The sequence below is a fragment of the Molothrus ater genome, chromosome 10 (assembly GCF_012460135.2).
Source record: "Molothrus ater isolate BHLD 08-10-18 breed brown headed cowbird chromosome 10, BPBGC_Mater_1.1, whole genome shotgun sequence".
In the NCBI taxonomy this organism is placed as follows: domain Eukaryota; kingdom Metazoa; phylum Chordata; class Aves; order Passeriformes; family Icteridae; genus Molothrus; species Molothrus ater.
Window position 1 is genome coordinate 1016571 of NC_050487.2, and position 20282 is coordinate 1036852.

The 20282-nt window shown below is 44.4% G+C and overlaps 1 protein-coding gene across 2 annotated transcripts in view; it reads right to left on the minus strand.

Moving 5' to 3' along the window:
• ARHGEF4 (Rho guanine nucleotide exchange factor 4) overlaps positions 1 to 20282 on the minus strand; it is a 187361-nt gene that overhangs the window by 43214 nt on the left and 123865 nt on the right. For both annotated transcript variants that reach the window (XM_036388449.2, XM_036388450.2), the window contains one exon: positions 12697 to 12836. In XM_036388449.2, the coding sequence (XP_036244342.1) occupies positions 12697 to 12836 (140 nt within the window). The remainder of the gene's footprint in view (positions 1 to 12696; positions 12837 to 20282) is intronic.

Sequence of the window (20282 nt, forward strand, 5' to 3'; positions counted from 1 at the left end):
AAATGTGAATTCCCCTGTCCCTCTGGGTGCCATCCCTGGCTGTTGGAATGCTGGGCATAAAGAACTGCAGAGGAAGAGAACATGTTCAGCACATCCAGAAACATTTAATGTTGCAACAGCCACATTCACCTGGGTCCACAGGACTGGACATTTTTACCCCTTCAACTTCTCTTTGACATAAAAATCAGCTAATTGTTACTGCCCTTTCCATTACAGAGAACTGATGAAGAACTTCCTAGGGAAGAAGCTTCTGTTGATTTTTATTTTTTCAATTGGGTGATAAAAATACTTCTATCTATAACACTGGTGTGATGAACCATTTCAAATGCATCTTTTAAAAAAGAATCCAGGCTGAGTGGATGTTCAGTGGATGACAGCTCAGAAGCTGAAAAGGCTGACAGTGAAATTGTGAGAGGGGCAAGCAGTTGTACCTGCAAATCATCCCAAGGAAATCAAGTTTCCTTAACTCCCACAATTACACTTTTCCCAGCATCCAAACTAAGTAACTCTCAACCCTGCTATGCCTTGAGTTAGCTCTCAGTAACACTGCAGATAACACCCCCCAAAAGGACAGCATTCCTTTTGAGTCAGGGCCAGACAACATCAGAATAAGTATAGCTTTTTCAGCTGCATATGAACATGTACTTCTAAAATGGAAAACAGTCTGTCAGAGTTTGCTTTGAATTTTTACAGTGTGTAACACTGTGTTACTAGAGCACAGTTACTCCCACTGCATCTTTCTCTAGCTCTGCATGGTTTAAGCCCACTCAGCTTTTACAGCCAGTTCTTCCCTGGGCAGATTCCTCAGGCAGTGCTGCCAAAACTTTACAAGTTGCTCTTGTGCTGGAGTACCACGACTCACGAGATAACTCTGAATGGAAAGAAAATGGCCTGACCATTTCCTTATGGAGTGCATAAATTAAAACATGACCCCACTGGGAGACTGCAAGAAAAGCAGCCATTCAGACTGGCCACCCCTGACTACAAGTAATTAAAAATTAAAAAAAAAAATAGAAGAAAAAGAGACAATCTGCTTAGCAACCAGTCTTTTGCTTTCAGACATGACTAAATCTAGAAAATCTTCCAAATTCTCCCAAAGCAAGTTTTATTTTCAAGAGTAGCAACAGCAACTGTTCACATGTTTGAAGCATCTGGGAATTACCAGCATGACCTGGAGCTCCAGTGTGAAGGGAAGGTGTTGGTGCTGACACAACACATCCCACACACCCTGGCAGCTGAGGAGGTGTGCTGGGCTGGAGCTGGACATGCTTTGGGGATTTTGGGATGGCAGGAGAGGGATACAGACAGCAATGGCCTAGGAAACAAAACCAAGCATGTCAGGATAGATGTGGCAAAGCAAGGAACAAGCAGGGAGAAGCAAATACAGGCTGGCACAGCCCATGCAGTGGCCTAGGAAGGTGGATATTTTCAGTACAAACTGGACACAGAACAGAGGATATTGTAATAATGATGCTCTGAAATAAACACAGGCTGAATGGGGTCTGCAGTAAGGCTGATGGAAAGAAAGGAAATGCTGCATCTTGGAGACCAGCAAGATTAAGAGCCTGAATGCAATATATAGGAAGGGGTCAGAATAGAAAATGAGCACACCACTCTTGTTACAGGGCAGAGGAACAGACATGCTGGCAATGACATCCTTAGTGACTGAGAGAGGAGGTGTTTGGGCTCCTGAAATTACTTGACTGCTTTTTGGTTTTGTGATATCCTGTTTTTGAGCTGAAAATTTGACAGCCATGGATAACATAGAATAACAAGGAATGGTGATTTGGGCACTGTGTGGGCTGGAAGAGAGAAATAAGGGCAAAACAGTCAGAGAATTATCCCTAGAAAAGTCAAGGAAAGTAGAGAGGAAAGAGGCACAGGTAGAGTTGTGGGACCTGAAGCAGGTGAGGTCAGAGGAAGCTGCAGGAAGCCAGTGAAACAAATAAAGTGGATGAGGAGGGGATGAATCACAGGACAAGGTGAGTGACAAGGTGAGCATGGGAACATGGAGTAGAGGAAGATGCCTATGTACAAAGTTGGAAAAACATTAACAGATAATTCCTGTAAGAGTTCCTACAAGAGATGGCTGGAGAGGGGAGGGGAACAGGGCCAAGCTTTATTTTTCTGGTTGTTTCTAGACCAGTAGTTCCCCTTCTTTCTGGCTGTACAGAGGTTTACAAGAAAGCAATGTAGTTTTGGGCTGTCTCAGATATCTGTTGAGCCCACACATTATAAAATTACAAGTACAGTGCTCCTTTACCTGCCACCTTTAAAATAATGCATTTAGTTGCAGAGCAGTGTTCTGACCCTTCTCTTACTGTTCAGCATCCTCACCTCTCACCAGTCTTGAGGTGGCAGAAAATAGGGAAACTGCTTTCAAGTGACAGGTCTCTAAAATTCTTCCAGGCTGGTCTGTAGAATTGTTAATTTAGGAGCCCTCCTTCATTGCATTCTGATGTAAGTTAAGGAGCCACAGGAGGGCTGGGGAGAAGAATATGCTCCATAGATGAGAACAGGTTCCATGAGAATGAGAAAGGCCACAAGAGGATAAAAAACATAAGCTGTGTATAAGAATCAGGCTAGGCATTCCTATGTCCTACATGACAAAAAAGCAGGGCAGAAATTTTAATTGATCAAGCAGCCTTCTGAGGTGACATCTCCCCTGGTACCTCTGTTTTAGCCAGAAGGCTGACAAAATGCAGCAGAACAATACACCCTGAAGATCAAACCTTGATGGGCAGTTCTCCCAAAACTGCCCCAAAAATGAGTAAGAGTCTAAGACACAGCTCAGATGCAAACCTGGTGAGTGGCTGTTGAGATAATCAGAAAGGTGAGTATGGGTTATCAAGCCCCAGCAGTAAATGAACAAGGTGCCCCTCTGCTTTACCAGCAAAGCATGCTTTAGGGACAGAGGAATGTGGAAAAAACAGGGCATTCAGCCTGGATTGGATAGCTCCCACACCCTGGCTCCGTTTCATAAAACCTGTTGCCACAGAGACTTGCCAGGCAGTGGAACAGCCAGAAACAGGATCTTCTCTAGAGATCCCAGATAACATCAGCCAGAAGGAGAACTGCAAAAACAAGCCCCACAACACCTTTCTAGGTCACTGTTCCATGTAACCCAAAACTTGAAGGAAGAAGCTGAGCTCGATGTCCCCTGAGGCCTGGGGACAGCCTGACCAGTGGCACAGGGGGTGTGGGACAGCCCCAGTGCTGGGGACAAAGGCTGGGGACAAAGGCTGGGGACAAAGGCTGCTCTGTTCCTTGCCCTGGAGCCTTCCCGGGGTCACTGCAGGAACATTTCCTCCTTTGGCTGCAGGGGGAGGCTCAGTGACCTGGCTCTTCCAGGGCACCCAGGAGGGCTGGCCCCAGTGCCCCAGAGGGAGGGGACTTTCCCCAAGCCTCAGGAGGAGCAGGGCTGGCACTTGAGCAGTTGGTTATTGTTGTTGATCTTTCTGCTTTCACCAGAGTGGGAAAATAAAACTGCAAGGAATATGTCAGTGCCTTCACTCTGTTAAACCATGGCCAGATTTTTGCTAACTCAGCCCCCAACTTACCAAGTGTAGGACAGGGGGCCTTGGTCCCCTACTTGATGGGGAAGATCTCTTGAGGGATTAACAGTGCTCTTTGAAGGGTCAAAAGAGTCAGGAGGGATTTTATTTTTCCACCACTGGGATCAATTGTCTTTGGAGAAATAGGAAAATTCTTTGCAGAGAAAAGCTGCTCCAAATCAGGGTTTGGAGAAGAGAACAAATCCAAGAAATGTTCTGATATCAAAACCATGCTGAGAGGAACCTGAGATAAGTATGGTATAAAATGAGAGATATTCACTTCCCTGTCTCCATGCAAACACTTAAGCCTGGAATAACCTCTGCAATAAACTCTACACTACCCAGCATTCCTACTCTCTCACATTCCTTCCTTATCCCCTGCTCTCAGGAAATCTTTGTACTCCAATATCCACTTGGTTATTGCACTGTTATCCATCCCAGGTGTTTCTTGAACTGCTAAACCGGGGTATGGACATCTCCACATCTATTTTTTAAAATAAAGACAGTGTCAGAGCAAGTTATAACACCAAGACTCTGCAAAACAGACTTGTCTTTGCACACTGTCAGGCTCCCGTTTCAAGCAGTTTATTACACTTCTGAACTAAAATCTTTTTAGGGCTGCAAATATCACAGTGCTTTTAATGCCCTTCCTCCCATCAAACAGCACTGGAGAGTTAGGTACCAAGCCAAGATCCCTGAAAGGCAAACAAGGAGCTCCTGAGGACAGGGTAAATTCCTTCTTTGTATCAGAGAGAGGGCAGGTTTGAAAGGTTTCCACTTCACACATGGATGGTGAAATCACTCCCCTTCAGCTGCACATTTCCTTGGCTTCATGGCACAGACCCTGAGCTGCAGGGGAGAGCCCTCAGCAGGTAGAACCATGAGGACCTCGAGGGGTTAGAGCCTGCCTTGCCCCATGGGAGGACTGAAGACCCCAGTGGCACTGTGGGAAATGGCCCTCAGGAGCTGAAAGTGGCAGGCAGGAAGCCAAGACCTTCTGCAACACAGCCCTTATCCCTACAGGACACAGTGTCACAGGTTAAAGGAGCCCTTTTAATGGGATGCCAAAGCATTTGTCTTCAGGGTAAAGAGACCTCTTGTAAACACAGCATGTTGTCTTTAAGTGGTGGGGAGAATCAGAGAGAGCTCTGGGAACCCATGGACACACTGCATATAATACAGGCAGTCTTTGGGGTGATTTGGCACAAGTTACTTCAGGAGTTAAAACATTCTTGGATCACTTTTTCTCCAAAGAGAATACTATTTGTGGAGCCAAGCCCCTCTTTCCACCCCAGTAACTGGGAACATATTTAATGCAGACAAAACCCAGACATTTTATGGAGTCCCCTAATACTCACAAGAGATCATTAACAAGTGTTAACAGAAGCTGTTAGTCTTTACAATCTAATAGCTGGCAGGGCTGATGTAAGAGCTCCAAAGCCACCACACTGTCTCCAGTTATCTCCTCTGAGTGGTGTATTTAGCTCTGTTCTACAGCTGGGGATGAAAGTTTGGGCAGCCCCTGCCACTCTTCAAACACGTCTGTGTGCATGTGGGGCACACCCGTTCCCACAAAGAGGTGAAAGCCAGAGGCTGCCTCTCCTGCTCTGCTGCTCCAGCTTGGCTCCTGGAAGGAGTCAGATTCCCTGAGACACTGAGCCCATACCCACTCACAGAATCACTGCGTTGGAAGAGACCTTCAAGACCATCGAGTCCAACCCAGCCCCAACAGCTCAACCAACCCTGGCACCCAGTGCCACATCCAGGCTTTGTTAAACACACCCAGGCATGGTGACTCCCCCACCTCCCTGGGCAGAACATTCCAGAACTTTATCACTCTTTCCATGAAAAACTTTTACCCAATATCCAACCTATATTTCCCTTGGCACAGCTTGAGGCTGTGTGCTCTGGTTCTGTCAGTGCTGCTGGAGAAAGAGGTACATTCCCTACTGCACCTGTGGCACTGTCACATTTTCTGAAAAATCCCCTTGCCAGGATTTCGTCTCCTGACAATCCTCAGAGAAAAAATGAAAACAATATTATCTCATTTGCTTCTCCTGTGTTTTGCTGCTTTGGAATGTGTTTGGAGACTGTTTATCCAACAGGTGGTTGTTTGATTGGTTTCATGTGAATTGTTTTAACTTAATGACCAATCATGGTCCAGCTGTGTCAGGACTCTGGAAAGAGTCATGAGACTCATTATTATCTTTTAGCCTTCTGTAAGTATCCTTTCTGTATTCTTTAGCATATTTTTAGTCTAGCATTCTTTTATATAATATAATATCATAAAATAATAAATTAGCCCTCTGAGAACATGGAGAGAATCACTCTTTCCTCCCCACGACAGGGGACCCTGAAAATACCACACACCTGCAGCACTGTCACAGCACAGAGTTTTGGTTTGGGAGTTAAAACTCTAACAGCCCCCCATTATTCTTACTCAAAACCCATGCTAAGCCTGGAGGTATTTTATTTGTTCCTAATGTGTGTCAGATTAATTGGGGTGTTCAGAGAAAGCATGGTCCAGCAAAAAAGCCAAATATTTTCTAGAAATGCTTCTGTGTGGATTGAACTCCTGTGGAGTCTCTGTCCCAGCCCCACGGTAGGGGAGCTACCTGCCCTCACCTCCCATGGCTGAGAACAAGCATTTGAATGGATAAGGGCTCACTGCCTGACTGCAGGTGTGAAAGCACATCCCATTTCTCTCACCTTTCCAAAAAACCCTGACATTCACTCTCAAGACAGCCTTTCCTCAGTGCTGAGTGAGCTACACTGGCTTCCATCACATTCTCTGCATCTTCAGCCTCTGAGGGAGGATCCCTTGCTCAGGGGATGCCCAAGTCCCAGTGCTGAGGAGGACTGAGAAAAGGCTCAGAGCAGCCCCAGCTGCCCATGGTAGAAGGCAGAAATATGGCTCTGGAAACCCCTGGGAGCACTTAGCTACTGATCCTGGTGTTTGATGAGACATAATTGCATAGAGCATTTGAATATACTGACTTCCTTTAAATCCATTGCAAAAAGCCCTCTGAAACAACCTTCAGAGTCTTCAGACCAGAAAACTCTAAAAACAAAATCCACCAGGCAGCAAAAGAAGTTACAATTCTGGCTCCATACTCTGAACACTCACATTTAAGCCCTACACAAAGTTACACAAGCACTTGGGACCAAAACCAGGATCCAGTAAAGATTTATGTCCTCAGGAGAACATTATTTCTTGTCCTTGACAGCACTGAGCTTTATACTGTATCCTGCAAATAAATCATATCTGCTGCTTCTGGAGCACAGCTGTCAACCTTGGCTGCAGGAATACATGGGACACAAAAGCAGGAATTGGGTCCTCCAGAAGGGAAAAAAACCCAAAAAACAACTCAATGGATGCTGGCAGGTATTTGTTAACGGGTTTCTTTTGCTTTAGCAATATACTCACATTAAGATACAAAAGTGATAATAAATCTCTTCTCCTAGATTACACAAGAATGTTATATATTGCTTCCATATGATCAATCATTCTGTTTTCAGTCTGGAAATCTGTGGTGACCACAGATTTTGCAATCTATTCTGCACTCGTTTAAAGAAAAGGAAGGGCAATATTTTGTGGCACTATTTTAAAAGGTTTCTGTCTTATGAAATTTGCCTTCATGTAGTACACAAGAGATTTCTATTAATTAGAATGAAGATAAATGCAGTGAAAAAGGCTATGAAGGATATTATTCATGTTTAACAAAATAAAAATCAGTTGTTCTGATTTCATCTGCATTAATATTTTATGAGTTTAGGGGTTTGATTTGGTTTTGCTGTTTTGTTTTGGTTTTTTCCTTTAAGAAACCCCAACAGTTCAAAAGTTTGTCTTGTTTAAAATTGGCTGATCTGAGAGAAGCACTGGGTGAACCCAGCACAGATCAAAGAGCTCAGCACCAGAGCAATGTTTGAGACACTCAGTAAGATGGAGAGAGTATTGCCACAGTGCCTGCTGCCCTGGGTGCATGGCAGCTGCTTTGTTTGTGCTACTTTGAACACTTTCCTGGACTAATTACTTTGTTAAATCAGAAACATATATGATGGAACCAATCAGCTTAATTGCATCTTGTCAACAACCACGGGGTAGCTCAAACATCTGTAGGACACTATGATATTGTTACTTTAAAGCACAGGGCAGCAGTGGCTACGTGTCTTAGATAAAATCCTGGCCTGCTGAAGCAATGAATTGTGCCTTTTCACATACCAAATTCCAAACTTATCAGGCACAGAGCCATAAGAGATAAGGAAAAAATTGGGAGTTTGCTGTTATTTTCTGAACACTCAGAGCTTTGCTTTCACAAGAGGGGCATGGTGCTGTTCATGGAGGGCTGCAAGGGCCATGCTGAACTGCAACTGCATTTCTTGCATAGCAGGAGCTGCATGGGCCCTGTGGTATTTTCAGGGTCCCCAGATGGAGGAGGAAACTGAGAATCTGACTCCATGTTCTTAGAAAGCTAATTTATTATTTTATTATATAAAAGAATGCTATACTAAAACTTTACTAAAGAATAGAGAAAGGATACAGACACAAGGCTAAAAGATAATAATGAAAGACTCATGACTCTCTCTTCAGAGTCTGACACAGTTTGACACTGACTGGTCATTAAGTCAAAACAATTCACATGTTGGATAAACAATCTCCAAACCACATTCCAAGGCAGCAAAACACAGGAGAAGCAAATGAGATAATATTGTTTTCCTTTTTCTTTGAGGCTTCTCAGCTTCCCAGGAGAAGAATCCTGGGCAAAGAGGATTTTTCAGAAAATATGATGGTGACAGACCCTTCCCACAGCAGGACACAACAAACCCTCAGAACACCTCAGATATTACCAAGCAAAGAGGTCCAAGCTTCCTCACCCAGGCCAACTACTTAGTTAGTGGGGAAAACTAGACAGCTTATCATCCATGGTCACTCCAGAGCCAGGTTTGTGTGTGCCTAATCCCTCCTGTTCTCCACTTCACACTGCATCTAACACATTGAATGAAGCTTGAAGCTGGATCTGTGCTATACATAACATCTCTGGAGAACTGGAAGGACAGAATCACGATGCATTTGCAGTACAGATTTTTCTCTTGCTGCATTTTTAGCCAGTGATATTCTGAATGCAATAAAATACAAGGACGGGGTCTTTATCTGGAGCAAACACAAAGTAAACTCTACCAAGTACAATCTAAACACAAAAATCTCTTTTCCTGAGCATCACAGAAGCATTTGAAAGAATGTCAAACAGATGCCCCAAGAAAATTACTTCCCCTGCCTCTTTTCTCATCCCAAACCCTTATTATTACTTTTTGATTGATTTTTTTTGGCTCTTACACACTCTCATGCTGATCTTCTTAGGTGGGCTCTATACAACCTTCCCAGCTTTCTTTCATCCCTCTAGTGTTCTTGCCAATAAGTTATTCTAGTTTTATGAAAGGTTTCTTTTTTATTTCATAATCATTTTCTCTTGATCCAAAATGAACTAAAACTCAGTGGTTGAGTGTTTTGTTCTTTAATGCAACATTTGGTCTGCCAACAGCCTTGAAAATGTATTTCAGCCTTCTCTGTTTATTTGAAAGCTGTTTCTTCCAAGAAGGCTAAGAATAATGTGGTTACCATAGTTTCCTTATCCACAACCAATAAAATGCAGCTTGGAATACAATAAAACAAAGCTGAGACTACTCACAAAATGTGACTGAATGAGTGAATACTGAAATCTTCACCCTACATCACTCCCAGCACTATGGAAAACACTCAGGGCTAATCAATAGCCACCTTTTGGTGCAGCAGGGAAGATGAGGAGAAGCCTGTCCAGCTACCAGCTATTTGAGATAAATCAATTCCAACACTTTGGATGTCTGCTGCTTTGGAATTCCCACCTCACAGATTCAGTGTTTCACTGCAGAGATTTTGTGCTTTTCTGTAATCTCCTGTTCTGGGAAGCTTTGCTGGGGCTCACTGGAACCAAGTGATGGATTAATTACTGCTAGGAACCAGTTGACAAAGTAAATAATGAACTGTTTGTTCTTACAGTTTTGTTGGCTCCTGAACAGGCAAGATTCTAGGGAACAAGCCAAAAATAATCTTTCCTCTTTCAAGTCAACTGGCCAACAAAACCCCACATAGACTTCATAGATTATACAAATTACACCTGCTTTGGACACAGCCATTTGCTTTCCTGATTACAAGTGAGGGGATTTTACTCTAATAAAAGGAACTTTTAAGAAATGAAAGAAAAGCAATTGTTCTCAATAGTAATGAATAAAGAAAGAAACACCCACCACATGCACAATGGTGAGACCTGCTGGCAATTTTTTTTTCTTGATTTTAAAAATGAGGGGAGGGGAAGGGAAGGGAAGGGAAGGGAAGGGAAGGGAAGGGAAGGGAAGGGAAGGGAAGGGAAGGGAAGGGAAGGGAAGGGAAGGGAAGGGAAGGGAAGGGAAGGGAAGGGAAGGGAAGGGAAGGGAAGGGAAGGGAAGGGAAGGGAAGGGAAGGGAAGGGAAGGGAAGGGAAAGGTACAGAGCATATCCTATTTGATGCAAGCACCTGAGTGGGAGGGAAGCAGAATCCTCCTCCCACAGACTCAGTGCATGCTTTGGGTCTGACCCCTGTGTGCCTGGGACTCTCATAAACACACCAGGTAAACATGGAAGAACACAACTCAAGATTCTCTGGTGTTCTGCTCGTGTTTTCTTGCCAGTGACAACAGCCCAAGACTGCTGAGTTTAAATTAAAAAGCTCTGGCCATGGTTTGATAACCCCTGGATGTAAGCAATAGGAAAAGAAAATAAAGCAACTCCCTTCCTTAGCCCAGGCACCAGGGCTGTAGGTGGGGACTCTGGGCAGTGGGAGCAGGAGAACTGCTGGAAGAGCATTTGCTGCTGTTGTTTTTGAAGAAAAGCTGTTGCCCTCACTGTGCAGCTTTCTGGAGCTTTTTCAGACCTCAGGAACACCATCAGTGGGTGTATCAAACACACACACTGAGAGCCACACAGTTTCAGTTAGAGAAGGTATTGCACAAGAAAATATAATACTTCTTTCATCCCTGCCTTCTCATCTTGGGAAGGTCATGTGTAGGAATACACATGAGTAGAGGAAAGAGAAAAAGGTGTAGGAGTTCAAGAGATCACTCATGTGGTGAACGTGCTCCACACTTTCATGTTCACCTCACAGAAAAAGCATTCTGTGTGTAGCAGGACGCCAACTCTAATGTACAAGATGAAAAATAGTACTTTTACAGAAAAAACCATCTTAGATCTGTTAGTGTGTGGTGCTCATGGCATTGCTTAGACCAAGTAGAACATTTTTAAACTGCTGATGTCAACTTAATCAGGATCAGCACTATAAAAGAAAATAGCTAAAAGACAGGTGTTGCAGTAAGGTAGAAAAATTATAAAAGAAAGGCCTCACAAAATCAGGCCTGCTTTGTTAAATGGATGTCTAGCCTGTCATTTCTTCTAAGCAAAGCTAGCACTTTACAAATTCCCATGTGAAAGCAATCCTGGTGTGAGCAGTTCCTTAACATAATCTATTCCTAGGTGAAAAACAACTAGCACCTACATAAACATTAAATCTATCCCGTGAGAACCAGTGAACAAAACGTGTAAAGTATTTAAGAGTAGAGAGATTCGATGGACAAGTAAAATACCTTTTACTAACCAATAAAGTAATAAACAAGAAAAGTAGTAACCAATTGGAGTGACACACAAGGTCTGTAAAATTGTATAAAAAGGAGTGAATATGTGAATAAAGAATGGGCTTTTTCCACCATGAAGAAAATGGAGTCCTGTGTGATTTATTTCAATAGACAGGCCTATCCCCAGAGTGAATATACTGGGGAGCAGGAAGAAACAGCAAAGACCAAACCTGTATCAAACTTTGCACCCTCCTTATCTATGAAAAAGAAACAGGTAGACCAGGGACTTTTTCAACATTTCCATTATGCCTTCAGTACAACACACTCCAATTCTGAACTTGTTCAATAACGTTTTTAACAAGTTCATTAGTGTTTTTAAACTTCTCAATCAACAACACCCAAGAGGAGAGGCCCTGTGGCTCTGCATTGCCTTGGGGACAGGGCAGCAGCCCCTTTGTCACCAGGCTGTAAATGGTGCCCACAGTAAATGACATTTAAAGCCCCATCTGCTGTGCCATGACCAGCTTGGCTGTGGTTCCAGAACCAGACCCAGCAGCTTGGCTGTGGTTACACAAGCAGAATCAGCAGCTTGGCTGTGATTCCACAACCTGCAGCCTGGCTGTGGTTCCAGCACCAGACCCATCAGCCTGGCCATGGTTCCAGCACCATCAGCCTGCCCATGGTCCCAGGGTTAGACCCAGCAGCCTGCCCATGGTTCCAGCACCAGCACCATCAGCCAAGCCATGGTCCCAGAACCAGCACCATCAGCCAGCCCATGGTTCCAGCACCATCAGCCTGCCCATGGTTCCAGCACCAGACCCATCAGCCTGCCCATGGTTCTAGCACCATCAGCCTGCCCATGGTTCCAGCACCATCAGCCTGGCCATGGTTCCAGCACCATCAGCCTGCCCATGGTTCCAGCACCATCAGCCTGGCCATGGTTCCAGCACCATCAGCCTGGCCATGGTTCCAGGGTCAGAACCATCAGCCTGGCCATGGTTCCAGCACCATCAGCCTGGCCATGGTTCCAGCACCATCAGCCTGGCCATGGTTCCAGGGTCAGAACCATCAGCCTGGCCATGGTTCCAGCACCATCAGCCTAGCCATGGTTCTAGGGTCAGAACCGTCAGCCTGGCCATGGTTCCAGCACCAGCACCATCAGCCTGGCCATGGTTCCAGCACCATCAGCCTGGCCATGGTTCCAGCACCATCAGCCTGGCCATGGTTCCAGGGTCAGAACCATCAGCCTGGCCATGGTTCCAGCACCATCAGCCTGGCCATGGTCCCAGGGTCAGACCCAGCATCCTGGCCATGGTTCTAGCACCATCATCCTGGCCATGGTTCCAGGGTCAGAACCATCAGCCTGGCCATGGTTCCAGCACAATCAGCCTGGCCATGGTTCTAGCACCATCAGCCTGGCCATGGTCCCAGGGTCAGACCCAGCATCCTGGCCACGTTCCCAGGCCAGCAGCCCCTGGCCCTAGGACAGGAGCACACCCACCCACCTCGTTGATGGCCAGCTGCTCGCCGCCGCCCCCGGGGTGGCCGTAGCGGTGGGCGGAGCTGCGGAAATCCTCGTACAGATCCTCCTCGCTGCCCACATCGTCCGTCAGGGCTGTCTTGTCCAGGCCTCCGTCAGTGATCACTGCAACAGCAAAATGCACATATTGACATACAGCACAGCATTCAAAAAAAATATCAATAATAACATATATTTCTCCACATCACTCTATATATAAAACCATTTTTTTTAATTTAGCACTTCTAAAATTTCATCTACATTTAATTCTATTTCTCTTCAATTACCACAAAAAATATTTTTTCATTTACAAAAATAAAATGTAACCTATTATTCCATCAAACATTAAAAATAACCCATATAATTTAAAAAACTTGCATTATTAACTTATAATATTAAAATAATTACCCATGTAAAACACACACAAAAAATTATTTATCCATCAATATAAATCAAAATATAAAAATAACTTTAAACCTTAAAACTTAAAAAAAAAAATCAGTGCTGCCTCAGTAGCACTGAAAGAGGATGGCAGCTCACTGGGGCAAGGGGCACCATAATGCAGCATAAAGGGGAAAAAGACAAGGAAACTGTAGGAAATTTTGGGATAGAATTCCACCCTCATGCACACCTGTTCTTCAGAGAATTTTTCTCCACTCATGTTTAACCCCCATAAATGATTGTGTCTTTTTCTAGACTGGAAAATATGATTTTAAAAAAAATTGACAACTGCTGCATGTTGCAAAGGAAAGACCAAGCAAGAATAGCAAAACAAGGTCTGAAAAAGGGCACAGGGCAATGATGGCACAAATGTGATTTTATTAGGACCTCACTGGAAACTGGACTAGGTAACAAGAGCTCATGTCTGCCACTTCATACTTTGAGGGTTATGATTTACCAAATCCTATCTGGCCAAAGGAAATCTCAGCCTTAGGGAAAAACCTTCACCTTCTTTCCACACACTTATTTGAGAAACCTTTTTGATGCCTAAAAGGGTGTTTGCTCCAGAATGATCCATTATTCCCACAGGAAGGCCATTCTGCTCAGCACAGCCCCAAGTGAGCTACAGATAATGGAGGGTTCACAGTCTGCAGCTGCAGCAAACACTGAAATCTCAAGCCTGAGAGAAATAAAAATGTGGCATTTATGCTCCTTGCACAGAAGAAAGTGTCACTTCATCTGTTTCATGGGCAGGATCTTTTTCCTAAAGTCTCCTTGAGGTATTAGCAAATACCCTGCAGTGCCATGTGTGACATTCATCCCATCCCTGTACTGGTTACTGAACATGAACCTTCTGTTCTCAAATCTGTGGAAAATGACAGTGATTACAGAAACCACATGCTGACATATTCATCTGGATAAGCAACTGCCAGGGCAACAGTTTCCATGACAAAGCAGTGGGCTTGACAAAGATTCCTGTGCATGAAGCACCTACACAGACACGGTGCAGAGAACAACAGAATATTATATAAATTGTAATTTCAGTAAATGGACTTGACATGGCTACAGGAGTAAAACTGAATGAAAACACAGAAATTGCTATCAGCATACCTGGCAACAGTCTTGGCTGTGCCAGTTCCATGATGTCACCCTCCAAAGTTTTGCAGAACAGGTGAAAAAAATCTTTTGAGCTTGACCTTGTAGAGCTTTAATAGGGAGAGACTCACAAAGCTGGTCTTGAGCCCTCCTTTCTCTTTATAATGCAAGTGCATCTTATGCACATAATTGTGCCATTGGGTCAAAAAAAGCACCCCATGATTTATTAGCTTATTAATTACCTGAAACCAAAGCTGCACCGCATTAGCACTGAATGAAATGCTGACAGAGGTTCCAGCCAGACCTGCAGAGTTTGTCCCCATCAACACTCTCAGTACTTGGGATGGTTTGTTAAGGCTGCACCACCTGATCTCTGCTATTTACAGGGAGGTGGAAATTCAGGGTAGCAGCTATCAGTTCAATGCAGTGACCTGACATCAAAATGATGAGTATGAGCTATTTTTAAACTAAATACTTGCTTGTTTATGCTTTGAATTCAATAGATAGGCACAACACAGCAAAGATTGTCTGAAGCTGGGACTGCACTTGGTACTGATGGCAGTTCAGGACACAGAGGTGCATATGAGCTTATGATTAAAGCAGAATTTTCGGAGCAAGTATGGAACTACCCAACCATTCAACTTTAAGTGACATTTCACACAAAAATCAAGCATTCCCCTAGCTTTGCTCTGACACCTCACATGTTCATTATACAGAAATTCTGCACTGAATGTGTGCCAGTAGTATAGATTGCATATAAAGCAATTCTGGGGTTAAGACCTAGTCCATTAATATAAAACTCAAAACCAGCTGGAATACCACTGATATTATCATTTCATGCAGAGTTACTGGAACTTTTAAAACTAAATTCAAGGGCATTAAAGGTATCACTTTTTGCTCACACACTGTCTGAAAAACCTTTGATAGTAATTTCCAGTGTGTTAGTGTAGCACAGAAACAAATTAAAAATGTTTTTCAAGAACAAATAAAAATAAATCATTTATAAGAAGCAAGTCAGCAGTCACTTAATTCAAAACTCGTCTTCAGCCCTCTGATCTCATTCTTTTCCCTTATTTTACACATGGCTTCATTGCTTTCCCCTTACACATCTTCTGCTATTTTCAGTGCTGAAAGTAACCTTCAGCTTGAAAAATGTTTATTGGCATCTTTAAGGCTTTTGTTTTTTGCCCCCACACTTTCCTATTTGTTCTCTGATCTGTGCTTAGATGAAAAAGCAAAAGCTCCAGGGAGGTATTTATCTGTGTTACTTAAAATGCTCTATACCTCTGCTAAGTGCCTTGAAAGCTGTGCTTGCTTTTACTAGAGATCTGTTTTTCCTCTCTGATCTTACCAAGCTCATCAATTCTCTGCTGTCTCAAGACCTGCTACTGCATTTGGGATTAGTTTTGCTGGCTAAAAAAAAAGACATATTGCACCAAAATTATACTTCACAGGCATAAGAATGTTCTCTATCCTTGAGAAAGAATGGCCCAGGATAGCCATTGCACATCTTCCCAAACTAACGCTGCAGGGAAGAATTAAATTCATGAAAAAACGTGTTTGCTCTGAAGCAGGTTAGATGAAAGACATGACCACATGACCACAAATAAATAAAATAGTAGTCTGGAATGGTGACCCAATGCACTAGAAAGCCATCAAGGAGTAGGAGAGTGAAGGCTTTTAGTGTAGGAACTGACTTAATGTGCAAAGCATAAACTAGGTCAAGTAGAAAAGAGGCAAGCACTATAGAAAAATCTGAGAAGACAAGTTAGCAGAGATTGCTGGATTGCCTATCAGCCTGCCCAGAGCACAGCACTGGCTGGACACTGTGAAACTGCACAGGGCATAACTCAGGTGCTTCATTCCTGCCACCCCCAAGTGCTCATCTCTGTCTGACACTGAAGTTCAGTGGCACAGTCAAGCCTGGCCTCTCTGGGACACTGACCTGACCTGGCCCTGCCTGGCAGTCAGGCCACACCCAGGAACAACAAAAGTAAAGCCAAGCATCAATTAACTCAAGCAGATTTCTTCATATTTATACCTCTGTCCTGATAAATTTCACTAAATATGGCAACAAGTCCCACACACAGGAACTTAGGGAGGGGGAGTAACCAACATTTAGTACTACAGCCAATATGTGCAAGAACTAAAACTGTTTCCTGCTGCTGTTAGTCCTAGCCCAAGCTTGGATTTATGTCATTCCAGTACAAAAGCAGATGGATAATGCTAGCAAGAGCAGCTCACAAAAGGATGCCACACAAACTCTTTTTAAATGCATCCACACAGAAAAAGTGTCAAAAACCTGACTCCATGAAGAATTATCTTGAGGCTGTGAAGCTTTGAAACTCATACATAAGATGTCACTGGAAGCAGGGAGTGGCACAGGTGCTCTGTGTGCCTGGCAGAGCACTTGGGCTGCATTCAGGGACAAAGGGAAGGGTTCTGTGCAAACCAAGTGAGGCTTGGGCAGGTGGTCCAGGGGAAGGGCTGACCCTGCTCCCACCTCCCCACAGGGTCTGGAATGCAGGTGTGAGCAGGCAGCAGTGGGAAGGGTCCTGCCTGGGCTCTGCTTGTGCCCCTGCCTTGCTGCAAGGTGATGCCAAGCAGCTCCAGGAGGTACAGGCACACAGTTCCAGAGCTCTCCATGGCACCAGGAAGCCTCTGGAGCTGTTACCAGCTCTGTGCTTCACTCAGTGCCCAGAGGGAGAGACAAGCCACAGCTGGACAATTCACTGCCACCCTGCCATCCTGCTCAGAGGTAAATTGGGTCAATGGAGGGCAGCTGCCTGCATGGGGGGTTTGCACAATCCCCAGGTGACACTGCAGAACAAACCAGTGGGGCTGCACTGGGACAGCCTTGATCTTCACCACCAACAGGGATGGCAGGGAGGGGAAAACAGAGAAAAGGTTTTGTGTTCTTCATCAAACTGGTGGGAAGATGAAGTTGGAATTAGATGATCTACTGGAGGTCTCAGAAAACAAATGTTAACTGCAGTCCAAAGTTCAGCTGAGACTAATGTCACCAGTTCCACACATCTGTGCTCTGCTCCTCTCTCAAAGGATGGACCTGCCTCACACATTCCATGTGCAATTAGTGAACATAAGTTGCTGTCAAACAATCATAAAAGAATAAGCTCAAACAAAACCCCAAATCAAAGTAACACCCAAAAAACTACATACACCTACCCCCATAAAAAAATAAATTAAAGGAATATAATCCCACCTTCTCAGTGGAAGATTATTCTCACAGAATAAATTTCTAGAATAGTTTCCTTGGAGGAGTTGGACACTACAGCCCCAAATTTAGCACAGTCTCTTAACAGAGCTCTCTCAAACTCACAGAGGTTTATGTCTCAGCTGGAATAAACCCCAGCAGCTCCCCAGTGGCAAGGAGCTCCAGACGTGTGTCTGGGTCACAAGCCTGAACAATGACCCAGGACTGAAGGAAAATGGGCTGCAGGCACTTTCCCAAAATGTTGGTTATCTGTTTTCACTTGATTTACAGTCTACAGCTTTTAGGGGCAAGGCTGGGACAGGAATCCATGATGATTACAGACAGCTTGGAAAGCCAAGAGCATCCATAGTTTATTAAAAGCACATTATATTGACAAAGGGAACAATTTTTCCTGTATTTGAATTCTCTCTTTCAAGTGTGCTTTTTCCACATCCACCCATTTCATTTGTCTCTGCAGCATTTACATTTAAAATAATTCACCAAAACAACAGTAGGAGGCTGATTTACACTCACAGAGCAAATTAATTCAGAGCTAACAACATCATCCCCTCTGCCTCAGTGAGCAGAGATTGCTGTGGTTGTGTGCAGCCCACAGGAAAGCTCAGTGCAGCTGTGCAGGAAGCACTTCAAGAGATTTAAGATGATAAACAAGTGGAGCATGGGGTTGGGAACCACACCCAGACTCCATGGCTCAGGTGAGAAGAGCCCCTCTACTTCCTCTTCACCCTTTTGGGGTTGCTGAAGCCTTTTCTCCTTGGAAATAGAGCTGCAGCCTCCACCAGTCCTGCTCTCAATTATGTGCTTCATTTATCAGATGTTGGTCCAGAGGTCCCTCTGCAGCTGCCACAGTGAAATCCATCAGTGATGTCATCCCAGCCCTGCCCCAGCAGTGCAATTCTGCAGCTCTCACTGCGCTCATGGACCCTCTCTCAGCATTCTGCTCATGCTTGTGGGCCAGTTTAACAGGGAGAGGGAAATCAGGCAGGGAATTGGTAACAAGGGAACAATGACCAGTTAGGATGACCTTCATGAGGAGAAAAAACTTAATAAAACAAAACACCAAAACAAAACAGAAAATCACCAGGAGCCTGGTCCTTCAAAACCAAGCCTAGAGAGCTGAGGTCATTAGGATGACATTTCTGAGTAGGTGACAAAACCATGTTAAGCCAATCTTTGAAGGAGAAATCCAGACTGGGAAGGAAAGACAGAAAATATTTAAGTAAGCAAGCTTCATCCCCTCCATTTCAAAGAAACATTAAGAAGGGAAAGGATTCATCATAACAAAATTGAATTAACATTTTGGTATAGTGCCACAAACAGAATTTCTTTTGTGAATGAAGCCAGTTCCTAATTAGCTGAGGTAAGGAGCAAATCTATGCTTGAAAAAAACAAAAAAGGACAGCTCTTCAGTGGGAAACCAAGCACAGATCCTCTGTGGGTCTGCTGGGCACATCACCCAGGGTACCATTCATCAGCAGTAATGCACTGAGCCACCCACTCAGGTTTCAAGAGTTTTTAAATCCCAATTAGAATCTAAATGACTTGCAGGGAGGCTTAAGGGAGTTCTCAGCTCTCTCGGGTAGCAGAGACAATTATGGGGAAGAGAGAGGTGGATTATGAATGGCTCTGCAGCTCTGACTCCCACATCACCACGTGCAGCTTGGCCCACTCTGCCCTGGCACACAGGGCACACAGGGCACACATGGGGCACAGAGCTGCCCCCAGCCCCTCCTGGCTTCTTGGGTGATGGCACAGCTGGGAGAGGGGCAGAGATTCAACCAGCTTTGAGGAAGAGTGGACACAGTGGGGAAAACAGGTAGGAAATCACATAAATATACTTTCATCCAAAGCCTGATCCTTTGCTGAGAAGTGCCTCTGTTGTGCTGCACACAAACTATTAATTCACTGGCCTTGTTCCTATCACAGCTACTGACTTGGAAAAAAGCAGGCACGTCCTCCTCCTCCACGTATTTGTTGTTTGTTTGCTCAGGTCGGATTACTCATCCAGAGTGACTGTTTGCTCTGGTTTTGCAGATGAACATCTCTGCAAATGCTGTTTACTTTATGTCTGGGCAGCCCTGAACACAACAGGGGCCAATTTCAGTTCAGTCCTTTAAGCCCTATCACAATCTAAGCATGAAGGCAATGGCAGCAATCAAAGCCAGCAGACAAATCCTTATCCAGGCACACTCTTTACCACATCCCTGGCAGGGTGTGCAGGTTGGAATAAATACCTGGCATGTCATTTACTGCCCCAAAAATGACTTTTATTCATTGAAGTGGCTGCAGTTTAAAGCAGTTTGGATGTGTGTGTGTCTAGGTGAGACAATCCACCATCATGTTTGGAACATTTCCTCTGTGAAGACTGAAATGATTGCTTTTCTCATTTCTAACAGGTAACAAGCACTGACACTCCAAACTCATGTGGAATTCTCACCTGTCCATTCCACTCTGCTGCTTAGCCCTGTGCCTGCTACATTTGAGGAAAAATCAGACCAAACTGCTCTCCCTTGATGTGAAAACCACCAGCAGCACCAAAGCTGTCCCTTCTTCAGAGCACTGCGTCCCAAAATGCTGCCTGGGGAGCAGCACACTCCTGCTGGAGCGTGACCAGAGGCAGCTCAGCTCAGCAGAGTCCTCAGTGAGCCACCAGCTCACCTGCAAAGCTGAAAATGCTCCATCCTTGCATCCATATCCACCCATTCTTATCTAGAAATGTAACAAAAACTGAGGAAATTCAAGCAAATGGGCCAGGAAACCAGAACAATAGTTATTTACAGTGGGCAGCACCTACTTCAGCA